This window comes from Eleutherodactylus coqui, chromosome 13 (genome assembly GCF_035609145.1).
Source record: "Eleutherodactylus coqui strain aEleCoq1 chromosome 13, aEleCoq1.hap1, whole genome shotgun sequence".
NCBI classification, from domain to species: Eukaryota; Metazoa; Chordata; class Amphibia; order Anura; family Eleutherodactylidae; genus Eleutherodactylus; species Eleutherodactylus coqui.
In genome coordinates, this window is record NC_089849.1 from 94,046,664 (window position 1) to 94,062,071 (window position 15,408).

The 15,408-nt window shown below is 43.3% G+C and overlaps 1 protein-coding gene across 3 annotated transcripts in view; it reads left to right on the forward strand.

The window, feature by feature from the left end:
- The window catches only part of B3GNTL1 (UDP-GlcNAc:betaGal beta-1,3-N-acetylglucosaminyltransferase like 1), a 248,182-nt gene that overhangs the window by 31,921 nt on the left and 200,853 nt on the right, over window positions 1–15,408 (forward strand). For 2 of the 3 annotated variants that reach the window (XM_066585849.1, XM_066585850.1), the window contains exons 3-4: window positions 3–119; window positions 2,028–2,127. In XM_066585849.1, the coding sequence (XP_066441946.1) occupies window positions 3–119; window positions 2,028–2,127 (217 nt within the window). Of the gene's footprint in view, window positions 1–2; window positions 120–2,027; window positions 2,128–10,067; window positions 10,279–15,408 lie in introns of those variants that run through there. The other variant, XM_066585851.1, reaches the window with a different exon arrangement.

Below are 15,408 nucleotides of genomic sequence, written 5' to 3' on the forward strand. Positions count from 1 at the left end.
AGTCGATCATCATTCCCATGTACAACGCTGAGCTCTGGCTGGAGGAGTGCTTGAAATCGGTCTTGCAGCAGGACTTCGGAGGTGTCCTGGAGGTTTCCATTTATAATGATGGCAGCACGGTAAATAGTCATTTACTTTATATTCCATTCATACAGATCCATCCTTCTAGTTTGCAGCATGACTTAATATCCCTTCCTTCACACCCAATAATTTAGGAAGCTGAGATATGAAGAGCTGTTTGATGCAGCTTCATACTAGATTATTGTTATATTTGTCCATATATCTGTTTGTAACACAGAGGGATCGCTGACCTTTTGTTAGACCCCATTTACACTGAAATTCGATCGCTTAAATGAGCCTTTATAAATGTCAACTTTGCAACTGAAGCATAAAAGAAAAATTCCTTTTTGAACCCTAGAAGGACATCATTTAACCAGCAAGGGAGCGGTTTACCTTGCTGATCACATGAGCATATGGACAGTAAATGTCCCTTTACACCGGACAATCCTTTACAATGGAGCGATAGTCGTTCTGTGAATGGAGGTGGAGCGGGACGGAGATCATTCTGGCTTGCCCGAATCCATTCACAGTAAACAGGCAGTTGCTCAAAGACTGACCAACTCCTATTTACATCGTCAGACCAACGCTTGGCTTTTAGGTGAGCTAAAAACTAAGCAGCTCCAACAAATGAGCGTTTGTTTTTTTTCTCAGCGCCCTGTCGGCGGAATGACTATTGCTGGATGACCATGTGAAGGTATCTTTAGTGAAGCTCTACATTAGCGGTCTCCAACTGGTGTCCCTCCAGCTGTTGCCATACGGCAACTCTCTGCACGCCCCAGCAGCAGCATGTTGGAACTTGCAGTTTTTCAAGGTTTGAGCTTCATGTCCAGCAGTGTGAGGACCCCATCAAACCCTAAGAGTACGATAGTGGGGTTAACTATATTCACCCTTGACTTTTTAGTTAAAGTAGACGATGGGGCAAATTTACTTTGGCAAACCTGGAAAAATTGTGCCAAAAAAACTAGCATACATCCCATGCTAATATACTCCAGATCTATAATGTACACAATAACTTGGGTTCCAAGGTGGTCACACCTACTCAGTCTTGCTTCTCTGCAATAACGATGTCTCGCTATCTTATCACTTACTTAGCATCTCTTTTGACACCAGAGAAGATACAGCAACTTCAGAAGCAGCCGCTCTCCGGGAATCCTTCCACATACCCAGTGGAGCAGAGGGAGAAGCAAGACTGAGCATGTGTGACCACCTGGTATCATTTTTTTAAGGATGAATGCCCACGGACGGATTATCTCTGCGGAATTCGCAGTCAGACAGCCATTGCGTATTTTGCAGCAATGTCCGTTTATAGACATGCTGTGGTAAATGATTCTTTACTGCACACGAGCAGAAATTAACAGCGATTTTCCGCTTGCGGGTGGAGAATCGTAGCATGTTGTAATCTATGCGGAAAATCATGCGGGCGGCTTCCATTGCAGTTAATGGAAGCTGTCCGTCCCGCAATACTTTCGCTGTGAGCACAGGGGAAGTACCGCAAGAGTCCGTGGGTCCGCCCAGCGCCGGAGCGACATGCGCATTTGCTCGTCGGGCGAGACACTCGCGGCGGATCCGGAGAGGGGAGTATGGGGTCTCTGGAGGATGCCGGGTCTGATTCCGCTGCAATATTTCGCAGGTGGAATCCGACCCGGCCGTGGGCATGAGCCATTAATGAAGTGTAAATGCAAGAATATTTATAATTATGGGTTGGATCTAATTATAAACAATATTTTTTGCGGCATGGAAACCAACGTGCTGTCTAGAGGGGGTGCCTGTCTAGAGGAGGAGCAGGTTCCTCCAGGAGTGCTGTCATGGGCTTAAGGAAGCGGGTTACCAGTAAGTGTAATCTCAGTTTTCTATTAAATGATGTAAAGCAGAAATGCTGAAAAGCTGGAGAGACTGAAGAAAAGTATATTAGAAAGTTCCAGAACTTTTAATTCTACAATGATTAAACTTCGTACTTTTTCTTTTAGGATGGTTCTGTTGGCATTGTGCAGCGATGGAAGCCAATGCTTGAAGAAAGAGACATTCGATTAATTCTGGGAGGTCATGACAGCGAACGGCCTTGGGGAGGTAAGAGATAAACCTGACACCTAAGCATTTACAGATCTGTTGGCTAGTCCTAAAATATTATACTTACCAGGCTTCCCTTTCCCACGTTGTCACCCTGGCAAGTCAGCGCCCCGTCTATCAGAGTGACTCTTTTCAATCAGTCCGTGTATGTGTGCACTCCCATATGGAAAAGTGCAGTGTATGCGCATGGACTGAATGAAAAGAGTCGTGCTGATAGATACAGTGCGGACTTCCCGGGATGATAGCTTAGAAACAGGGTGTAACTCAGCATGAGTACAGTATAAAGGCCCATTTAGACCCAACGATATTTGCTCAACGCCGTTTTTTGAGCGATAACCGTTGCATCTAAATGCATGGACACCATACAGTTTTTGTGCATGAGTCGTTCCTTGCTCAATTCTAGTTTTCTTGAATTGAACGATGAACTTTTATCAGCGGGGCAGGCTGTTATCACAGTCGACAGCGCTGATAAGATTCTTTCAGCTTGCGTCCTGCTGGTAGTTCACAGCGGGATGCGAACTGTAATCATGGAGAACAATGCAGCTGTTTGCTTATGTAGTGAATCCACCAGCAGAATAGTGAGTGCAGCTCTGGAGTATAATACAGTATGTAACTCAGGATCAGTACAGTAAAACTAATGTCATGTGTTTTTAAAGTGGCTCAATCTTGTATAAAGATGAATTCTATATATGTAACTGTTACATGATGTTGAAAAGTGGACAGTTTTAACCCTTTACATACTATTTTTTGCCATTTTTTTGGATAATATATGCTCAATTTTTTCCTTTGACTGTGGCCTCATGTCCATGGGTACGCATGGATTCCAGGGGAAGAATCCCGCAGTGGTTTCCAGTCGTGCCCGCAGCTATAAGCTAAAAAAGGCATTTTCTCACCTGTCCAGACTTGGCAAGGGTCTCCTCCGTCGCATCCGGATCTTCTTTCTTCTGCACGTTGGATGCGCTCGGCTTGCATACGCTATTTTTTTAAAAAAATCGCTTGCTCTCCCGCGGATCTGCAGGACGGCAACAGTGACATCCGCTGTCGTGCCCATGGATCGGACGGCTTTCATTGACTTCAATGGAATCCGTCGGTGCGGGAAACTGCAGAAAAATGGAGCATGCTGCGATTTGTATTTCACGCATACGATCGACACGCCGGGATAAAATGACATCCGCAGATATTTAATTACCTGCGGATGCCTAATGAATGTCTATGGGCATATTGAACTGCGGATTATCCGCACAAGTTCCGAAATTCAATTTTGCTCGAGGACATGAGGCCTTAAGGCTAATTTAGACACAACGATTTTCGCTCAAAAATCGCTCAAAGCCCATCTTTTGAGGGATAATCGTCGTGTGTGACTGCACTGACATCGTGCAGTTTTCATACTCCCGTCGCTCATCGTCGTCTTTGAGTGTGCTGACGATGAGTCTTATCAGGAATTCACAGCGGGATACAGCTGATACTATTGTTTCAGCTGTATCCCGCTCCCTGATGACAGGCTGGGTATGAAGAACAGAGCTGTCCAGCTCTGTTCTCCATACCTGGCACGGAGCGCTCGGCTGTATAACAGCCGAGTGCTCCGAGCGGAAAGCAGCTGGATGCAGAAGACAAGTGGGGTCACCTCGCTTATCCTCTGCATCCTCCCCTCGAAACGCAAGGTGATCGCTCAACGTTTGAGCGATCGCCTTGTGCTGTAAAAGCACACAACGATTATCTCTCAATCGCTCAAAAGATTTTTTGAGCGATAATCGTGTCTAAACCAGCCTTTATCCTCGCCCTGCAGATCTGTATAATTGCATCTGTAGGAGTTGCAGGGAGGGATAGCAGACAACAGTGATAACACAGCAGCTGCTAAGATCAAGATGCCAGATGAAACGCAATACATTTGTAGGACCATGTCTTATGAGCGCGGTCCAGACCCATAGGGACGTACAGGGATCAGTTTTACTTGTGTCCCGGGCAGCGACCTAAGCCATCGACTGCAGTGTAGCTGTGTTTGGCGCTAATGGGAATAAGCACTCACCAGGCCAATATTCCCTTTGATTCCCAACAGCTATTGGGAAAGGTGGCCTGTCTGTGAATGTCTGTCCTATGTTACAGTCGGATGATGCGCCCCAAGGTGGCATGTGGCAAAACATGGGACTGTCTCACAACTCGCCTGGCAATGCCACAGAGAGCTTTGGGTATGTTCAAGGGGATATGATCAGTATATAGGCATATCCACTTTACACATATATACACACTGTATGTAGGCACATATATACACACTGTATGTAGGCACATATATACACACTGTATGTACGCACATATATACACACTGTATGTACGCACATATATACACACTGTATGTACGCACATATATACACACTGTATGTAGGCACATATATACACACTGTATGTAGGCACATATATACACACTGTATGTAGGCACTGTATATACGCATATAAATTGAAGTAAACATATACACATACAGAACATTGTTTTTCTTGTACTGACCCTTTACGGATCTGTGTTATACTCCAGAATTGTACCCATTGATCCAAAGCTGCGGCTCGGGCTGTTCCCACCAGAACCCTGTTTGCATGCAGGCAGCAGTAAGCAATTATGGTCCTTTTATACGGGCTGATTATTATACCCAAACATTCCTCTCGTTTGCCACCAATTGGGCATTGTAAAGACACCAAGCATCAAGTTGATGAACGTGTGTGAACAGGAAGATGTACAGCCAGCCTATGGGGACGAGCAATCCTAGTAACCATCGTTCGGAACCATAAGCCAATTTCTCGGCCCATGTAAAAGAGAATAAAATGAGTGCCAATTGACATTGGCGCTTGTTATATTGCGCCAAGAGTTTGACCCTTGTAAAAGCACCATTAGTGGCTGCAGCGGTCAGTTGCTGTAGTCCGGTACCCCCATGGCTGAGCAGTAATGCACCTCATCACAACAGACCTTGATTGGCTGCAGCGATCACCTATCTGCATGTAAACAAGCCTCACGAGGACTGCGGGAGCTGCAGCGCTACTTTGCAGGGCAAGAGAGCAAGTGAATACTTCTTTTTTCTTCTATCACATTTGTAACCCTTTTTACTTTCATACGGCGTAACCCCTTTAAGCTGACAAGAGTGTCCAGAGTGCATAGAAGTTGGAGAAACATTAGAGCAAGACACACTTTGAGCTCCTCTATGTAAATAAGAATCTTTCCGTTCAGTGACAGCAAGCCAAGATACTGAAAATAAGGAATTAGAAAGTTGCATAACTTTTCATCAACAGGGGAAGAGGGGGTATAAATGTAACTAAAGTTTAATCATGAACAATCTTGTTCTTGTGAATTCAGGAAGACCTTCTTCTTCTTTACCCCTTATGGGTACTATGGGGTCCATTAATGAGGATCAGTTGTACCCCGAAGATTCGCATTCACAAACCAGATCGGTAGCCTGATATGCACATACATGTAGAGCACACCTTTAATATGACTTGGTGCTGCTATTTTTGGCCCATATCTGCAGTCCTCAGACCCCCCTCCTCCCCGTTTTGGCTGTTCCAGTGTGTGCATTACTTAATGGCAGTTCTCTGCATTCTTCCTGCGGTACCTCAGACTGCTTAACCAGGGATTTGTGTTTATTTGGAATAAAAATATGCGTGAAGGAGGAGTCGCTGGGTAAAAATTTGGGGTCACTCCTCATTCCAGCAGAGTGTGGAATGTTTAATATCTCATGGAACTCGCATTACTAAGCCGGTAACTATAGCAACCCATTTCCCTTCCATCGTAAGAGTTCCGCACTGAATGCAAATCCGTTTGGCACGGAACGCATGCCTCTCCTTCCTTCCGCAAAAAAAAAAAATTAAATGGAATATTTGAGCGCTGCCGGTCTGAGGAGTGCGGCGGCACAAAAGTATTCTGTTCATGTATTTTATAAATGAGAGAATCGATCTATTTATTATTTAGAGGCTGGATGTTAAACACAGCTGCCACGGACACCCCGAGCTGCCAGATGTGGTTAAAATTTAATTACGGGGATGGAAATACAAATATTATTGCAGTGACAGTATCTAAGGAGCAGGAGTATTTTCAGCCGCGCTTTCGAGAAGCAGCTTAGTACTTTATTTTATTTCTAGAGTTTTCTTGTGTTTTTGTGCAGTGCAGCTACAGTGCAAAACTTTTGAAAAGAGTGCACTAACTTTGTAAATACAAGACATGACTTATCCTTGATTGTTCCTAAGTTACATCCTGTATTATCCTTCAGAGTCGCACTCATTAGTCTGCTAGAGGAGTCACTGTGTACATACATTACTTATCCTGCACTGATCCTGAGTTACATCCTGTATTATACTCCAGAGCTGCACTCACTATTCTGCTGGTGGAGTCACTGTGTACATACATTACTTATCCTGTACTGATCCTGAGTTACATCCTGTATTATACTCCAGAGCTGCACTCACTATTCTGCTGGTGGGGTCACTGTGTACATACATTACTTATCCTGTACTGATCCTGAGTTACATGCTGTATTATACTGCAGAGCTGCACTCACTATTCTGCTAGTGGAGTCACTGTATACATACATTACTTATCCTGTACTGATCCTGAGCTACATCCAGTATTATACTCCAGAACTGCACTCACTATTCTGCTGGTGGAGTCACTGTATACATTACTTATCCTGTACTGATCCTGAGTTACATCCTGCATTATACTCCAGAGCTGCACTCACTATTCTGCTGGTGGAGTCACTGTGTACATACATTACTTATCCTGTACTGATCCTCAGTTACATCCTGTATTATACTGCAGAGCTGCACTCACTATTCTGCTAGTGGAGTCACTGTATACATACATTACTTATCCTGTACTGATCCTGAGCTACATCCAGTATTATACTCCAGAACTGCACCCACTATTCTGCTGGTGGAGTCACTGTGTACATACATTACTTATCCTGTGCTGATCCCGAGTTACATCTTGTATTATACTCCAGAGCTGCACTCACTATTCTGCTGGAGGAGTCATTGTGTACATACATTACTTATCCTATACTGGTCCTGAGTTACATCCTATATTATACTCCAGAGCTGCACTCACTATTCTCCTGGTGGGGTCACTGTGTACATACATTACTTATCCTGTACTGATCCTCAGTTACATCCTGTATTATACTGCAGAGCTGCACTCACTATTCTGCTGGTGGAGTCACTGTATACATACATTACTTATCCTGTACTGATCCTGAGTTACATGCTGTATTATACTCCAGAGCTGCACTCACTATTCTGCTGGTGGGGTCACTGTGTACATACATTACTTATCCTGTACTGATCCTGAGTTACATGCTGTATTATACTCCAGAGCTGCACTCACTATTCTGCGGGGGGAGTCACTGTGTACATACATTACTTGTCCTGTACTGATCCTGAGTTACATCCTGTATTATACCCCAGAGCTGCACTCACTATTCTGCTGGAGGAGTCACTGTATACATTACTTATCCTGTACTGATCCTGAGTTACATCCTGTATTATACTCTAGAGCTGCACTCATTATTCTGCTGGTGGAGTCACTATGTACATAAATTACTTATCCTGTACTAATGTTGAGTTACATCCTGTATTATACTCCAGAGCTGCACTCACTATTCTGCTGGTGGAGTCACTGTGTACATACATTACTTATCCTGTACTGATCCTGAGTTACATCTTGTATTATACTCCAGAGCTGCACTCACTGTTCTGCTGGAGGAGTCATTGTGTACATACATTACTTATCCTATACTGATCCTGAGTTACATCCTATATTATACTCCAGAGCTGCACTCACTATTCTGCTGGAGGAGTCACTGTATACATTGCTTATCCCGTACTGATCCTGAGTTACAGCCTGTATTATACTCCAGAGCTGCACTCACTATTCTGCTGCTGGAGTCACTGTGTACATACAATACTTATCCTGTACTGCTCCTGAGTTACATCCTGTATTATACTCCAGAGCTGCACTCACTATTCTGCTGGTGGAGTCACTGTGTACATACATTACTTATCGTGTACTGATCCTGAGTTACAGCCTGTATTATACTCCAGAGCTGCACTCACTATTCTGCTGGTGAAGTCACTGTGTACATACATTACTGATCCTGTACTGATCCTGAGCTACATCCTGTATTATACTCCAGAGCTGTACTCACTATTCTGCTGCTGGAGTCACTGTGTACATACATTACTTATCCTGTACTGATCCGGAATTACATCCTGTATTATACTCCAAAGCTACACTCACTATTCTGCTGGTGGAGTCACTGTGTACATACATTACTTATCCTGTAGTGATCCTGAGTTACATCCTGTATCATACTCCAGAGCTGCACTCACTATTCTGCTGGTGGGGGTCACTGTGTACATACATTACTTATCCTGTGCTGATCCTGCGTTACATCCTGTATTATACTCCAAAGCTACACTCACTATTCTGCTCGTGCAGTCACTGTGTACATACATTACTTGTCCTGTACTGGTCCTCAGTTACATCCTGTATTATACTCCACAGCTGCACTCAGTATTCTGCTGGAGGAGTCACTGTATACATTACTTATCCTGTACTGATCCTGAGTTACAGCCTGTATTATACTCTAGAGCTGCACTCACTATTCTGCTGGTGGAGTCACTATGTACATAAATTACTTATCCTGTACTAATGCTGAGTTACATCCTGTATTATACTCCAGAGCTGCACTCACTATTCTGCTGGTGGAGTCACTGTGTACATACATTACTTATCCTATACTGATCCTGAGTTACATCCTGTATTATACTCCAGAGCTGCACTCACTATTCTGCTGGAGGAGTCACTGTATACATTACTTATCCCGTACTGATCCTGAGTTACAGCCTGTATTATACTCCAGAGCTGCACTCACTATTCTGCTGGTGGAGTCACTATGTAAATAAGTTACTTATCCTGTACTGATCCTGAGTGACATCCTGTATTATACTCCAGAGCTGCACTCACTATTCTGCTGGTGTAGTCACTGTGTACATACATTACTTATCGTGTACTGATCCTGAGTTACATCTTGTATTATACTCCAGAGCTGCACTCACTATTCTGCTGGTGGAGTCACTGTGTACATACATTACTTATCCTGTACTGATCCTGAGTTACATCTTGTATTATACTCCAGAGCTGCACTCACTATTCTGCTGGTGGAGTCACTGTGTACATACATTACTCATCCTGTACTGATCCTGAGTTACATCCTGTATTATACTCCAGAGCTGCACTCACTATTCTGCTGGTGGAGTCACTGTGTACATACATTACTTATCCTGTACTGCTCCTGAGTTACATCCTGTATTATACTCCAGAGCTGCACTCTCTATTCTGCTGGTGAAGTCACCGTGTACATACATTACTTATCTTGTACTGATCCTGAGTTACATCCTGTATTATACTGCAGAGCTGCACTCACTATTCTGCTGGTGGAGTCACTGTGTACATACATTACTTATCCTGTACTGATCCTAAGTTACATCCTGTATTATACTCCAGAGCTGCACTCACTATTCTGCTGGTGGAGTCACTGTGTACATACATTACTTATCCTGTACTGATCCAGAGTTACATCCTGTATTATACTCCAGAGCTGCACTCACTATTCTGCTGGTGGAGTCACTGTGTACATACATTACTTATCCTGTACTGATCCTGAGTTATATCCTATATTATACTCCAGAGCTGCACTCACTATTCTGCTGCCTCCACAGATGAAATCTCCCAGCTTTCCTTGCTTTCCTTGCTTGCCTCTCCTCTCACCTCTCATCTATATCTATGTGTCTCTAATCTCTTAATCTTATACACTCTTTACATCATTTAGTTTTTCTATTTTGAAGCTGAATTTCGTCTCGTTTTGTAACTGAATTCTAAATTGAAAACATGTTTTCTCTTTTAGAATTACAGCTGCAAAAAGAGTGTTATTACGCAACGTGCGCCCCGCTGTCTCTGGTCCCGGACTCGCTCTCTCTTTACAAAGCACAAGATTTGATTTCTAAACATAGTTTGAGTTTATTTGACGACTCTGTAAATTGGTCCACAAAACGCATGAGTCAGTGGGAATAGTAGTAATGGATACCTGCTGGCCTCGAGGGGTGGAAACACTGAATGTGAGTATCCAGCATGGCCTTAAAGGGGATGTACAACCTTTAAAGACCATGTGACACTTAATTGACAAATGTGAAGAAGGTGTTATCATGGCTGGGTATATGAGGCAACTCTCCCCTCACTTTCTGATGTCCCATCCACTACCGGTACATAGCCCATGTCATTGAATAGTTAACAGGTATGTCAGAGCTTTGAGACAAACTGACAGTAGCTTCCAGTGGATGAGTCAGTGCAGAATAGACCATGCTACCGATGATCACTACGGAGTCACACTTCATCTCCAGTGCTCAGAGCCTCCTGGATATATATATAATATATATAATACAGGATGTAACTCGGGATCAGCACAGGATCAGTAATGTATGTACACAGTGACTCCACCAGCAGAATAGTGAGTGCAGCTCTGGAGTATAAAACAGGATGTAACTCAGGATCAGTACAGGATAAGTAATGTATGTATACAGTGACTCCACCAGCAGAATAGCGAGTGCAGCTCTGGAGTATAATACAGGATGTAACTCAGGATCAGTACAGGATAAGTAATGTATGTACACAGTGACTCCACCAGCAGAATAGTGAGTGCAGCTCTAGAGTATAATACAGGATGTAACTCGGGATCAGCACAGGATAAGTAATGTATGTACACAGTGACTCCACCAGTAGAATAGTGAGTGCAGCTCTGGAGTATAATACAAGATGTAACTCGGGATCAGTACAGGATAAGTAATGTATGTACACAGTGACTCCACCAGCAGAATAGTAAGTGCAGCTCAGGGGTATAATACATGATGTAACTCAGGAGCAGTAAGGTAATGTATGTAAACAGTGACTCCACCAGCAGAATGGTGAGTGCAGCTCTGGAGTATAATATAGGATGTAACTCAGGAGCAGTAAGGTAATGTATGTACACAGTGACTCCACCAGCAGAATAGTGAGTGCAGCTCTGGAGTATAATACAGGATGTAACTCAGGAGCAGTACAGGATAAGTAATGTATACAGTGACTCCTCCAGCAGAATAGTGAGTGCAGCTCTGGAGTATAATACAGGATGTAACTCAGGATCAGTACAGGATAAGTAATGTATATACACTGACTCCTCCAACAGAATAGTGAGTGCAGCTCTGGAGTATAACACAGGATGTAACTCAGGATCAGTACAGGATAAGTAATGTATGTACACAGTGACTCCACCAGCAGAATAGTGAGTGCAGCTCTGGAGTATAATACAGCATGTAACTCAGGAGCAGTACAGGATAAGTAATGTATGTACACAGTGACTCCACCAGCAGAATAGTGAGTGCAGCTCTGGGGTATAATACAGGATGTAACTCAGGATCAGTACAGGATAAGTAATGTATATACACTGACTCCTCCAACAGAATAGTGAGTGCAGCTCTGGAGTATAAAACAGGATGTAACTCAGGATCAGTACAGGATAAGTAATGTATGTACACAGTGACTCCACCAGTAGAATAGTGAGTGCAGCTCTGGAGTATAATACAAGATGTAACTCGGGATCAGTACAGGATAAGTAATGTATGTACACAGTGACTCCACCAGCAGAATAGTAAGTGCAGCTCTGGGGTATAATACATGATGTAACTCAGGAGCAGTAAGGTAATGTATGTACACAGTGACTCCACCAGCAGAATGGTGAGTGCAGCTCTGGAGTATAATATAGGATGTAACTCAGGAGCAGTAAGGTAATGTATGTACACAGTGACTCCACCAGCAGAATAGTGAGTGCAGCTCTGGAGTATAATACAGGATGTAACTCAGGAGCAGTACAGGATAAGTAATGTATACAGTGACTCCTCCAGCAGAATAGTGAGTGCAGCTCTGGAGTATAATACAGGATGTAACTCAGGAGCAGTACAGGATAAGTAATGTATGTACACAGTGACTCCACCAGCAGAATAGTGAGTGCAGCTCTGGGGTATAATACAGGATGTAACTCAGGATCAGTACAGGATAAGTAATGTATATACACTGACTCCTCCAACAGAATAGTGAGTGCAGCTCTGAAGTATAACACAGGATGTAACTCAGGATCAGTACAGGATAAGTAATGTATGTACACAGTGACTCCACCAGCAGAATAGTGAGTGCAGCTCTGGAGTATAATACAGCATGTAACTCAGGGTCAGTACAGAATAAGTAATGTATGTACACAGTGACTCCACCAGCAGAATAGTGAGTGCAGCTCTGGAGTATAATACATGATATATCTCAGGATCAGTACAGGATAAGTAATGTATGTACACAGTGACTCCTCCAGCAGAATAGTGAGTGCAGCTCTGGAGTATAATACAGGATGTAACTCAGGAGCAGTACAGGATAAGTAATGTATACAGTGACTCCTCCAGCAGAATAGTGAGTGCAGCTCTGGAGTATAATATAGGATGTAACTCAGGATCAGTACAGCACAAGTAGTGTTTGTACACAGTGACTCCACCAGCAGAATAGTGAGTGCAGCCCTGCAGTATAATACAGGATGTAACTCAGGAGCAGTACAGGATAAGTAATGTATGTACACAGTGACTCCACCAGCAGAATAGTGAGTGCAGCTCTGGAGTATAATACAGCATGTAACTCAGGGTCAGTACAGAATAAGTAATGTATGTACACAGTGACTCCACCAGCAGAATAGTGAGTGCAGCTCTGGAGTATAATACATGATATATCTCAGGATCAGTACAGGATAAGTAATGTATGTACACAGTGACTCCTCCAGCAGAATAGTGAGTGCAGCTCTGGAGTATAATACAGGATGTAACTCAGGAGCAGTACAGGATAAGTAATGTATACAGTGACTCCTCCAGCAGAATAGTGAGTGCAGCTCTGGAGTATAATATAGGATGTAACTCAGGATCAGTACAGCACAAGTAGTGTTTGTACACAGTGACTCCACCAGCAGAATAGTGAGTGCAGCCCTGCAGTATAATACAGGATGTAACTCAGGAGCAGTACAGGATAAGTAATGTATGTACACAGTGACTCCACCAGCAGAATAGTGAGTGCAGCTCTAGAGTATAATACAGGATGTAACTCGGGATCAGCACAGGATAAGTAATGTATGTACACAGTGACTCCACCAGTAGAATAGTGAGTGCAGCTCTGGAGTATAATACAAGATGTAACTCGGGATCAGTACAGGATAAGTAATGTATGTACACAGTGACTCCACCAGCAGAATAGTAAGTGCAGCTCAGGGGTATAATACATGATGTAACTCAGGAGCAGTAAGGTAATGTATGTAAACAGTGACTCCACCAGCAGAATGGTGAGTGCAGCTCTGGAGTATAATATAGGATGTAACTCAGGAGCAGTAAGGTAATGTATGTACACAGTGACTCCACCAGCAGAATAGTGAGTGCAGCTCTGGAGTATAATACAGGATGTAACTCAGGAGCAGTACAGGATAAGTAATGTATACAGTGACTCCTCCAGCAGAATAGTGAGTGCAGCTCTGGAGTATAATATAGGATGTAACTCAGGATCAGTACAGCACAAGTAGTGTTTGTACACAGTAACTCCACCAGCAGAATAGTGAGTGCAGCCCTGCAGTATAATACAGGATGTAACTCAGGAGCAGTACAGGATAAGTAATGTATGTACACAGTGACTCCACCAGCAGAATAGTGAGTGCAGCTCTGGGGTATAATACAGGATGTAACTCAGGATCAGTACAGGATAAGTAATGTATATACACTGACTCCTCCAACAGAATAGTGAGTGCAGCTCTGGAGTATAAAACAGGATGTAACTCAGGATCAGTACAGGATAAGTAATGTATGTACACAGTGACTCCACCAGTAGAATAGTGAGTGCAGCTCTGGAGTATAATACAAGATGTAACTCGGGATCAGTACAGGATAAGTAATGTATGTACACAGTGACTCCACCAGCAGAATAGTAAGTGCAGCTCTGGGGTATAATACATGATGTAACTCAGGAGCAGTAAGGTAATGTATGTACACAGTGACTCCACCAGCAGAATGGTGAGTGCAGCTCTGGAGTATAATATAGGATGTAACTCAGGAGCAGTAAGGTAATGTATGTACACAGTGACTCCACCAGCAGAATAGTGAGTGCAGCTCTGGAGTATAATACAGGATGTAACTCAGGAGCAGTACAGGATAAGTAATGTATACAGTGACTCCTCCAGCAGAATAGTGAGTGCAGCTCTGGAGTATAATACAGGATGTAACTCAGGAGCAGTACAGGATAAGTAATGTATGTACACAGTGACTCCACCAGCAGAATAGTGAGTGCAGCTCTGGGGTATAATACAGGATGTAACTCAGGATCAGTACAGGATAAGTAATGTATATACACTGACTCCTCCAACAGAATAGTGAGTGCAGCTCTGGAGTATAAAACAGGATGTAACTCAGGATCAGTACAGGATAAGTAATGTATGTACACAGTGACTCCACCAGCAGAATAGTGAGTGCAGCTCTGGAGTATAACACAGGATGTAACTCAGGATCAGTACAGGATAAGTAATGTATGTACACAGTGACTCCACCAGCAGAATAGTGAGTGCAGCTCTGGAGTATAATACAGCATGTAACTCAGGGTCAGTACAGAATAAGTAATGTATGTACACAGTGACTCCACCAGCAGAATAGTGAGTGCAGCTCTGGAGTATAATACATGATATATCTCAGGATCAGTACAGGATAAGTAATGTATGTACACAATGACTCCTCCAGCAGAATAGTGAGTGCAGCTCTGGAGTATAATACAGGATGTAACTCAGGATCAGTACAGGGTAAATAATGTATGTACACAGTGACTCCACCAGCAGAATAGTGAGTGCAGCTCTGGAGTATAATACAGGGTGTTACTCAGGATCAGTAATGTATGTACACAGTGACACCACCAGCAAAATAGTGAGTGCAGCTCTGGAGTATAATACAGGCTGTAACTCAGAATCGGTACAGGATAAGTAATGTTTGTACACAGTGACCCTTCTAGCAGAATAGTGAGTGCAGCTCTGGAGTATAAAACAGGATGTAACTCAGGATCAGTACAGGATAAGTAATTTATACAGTGACTCCTCCAGCAGAATAGTGAGTTCAGCTCTGGAGTATTATACAGTGTTTAAAAGCTTTTTCTGGGATTAA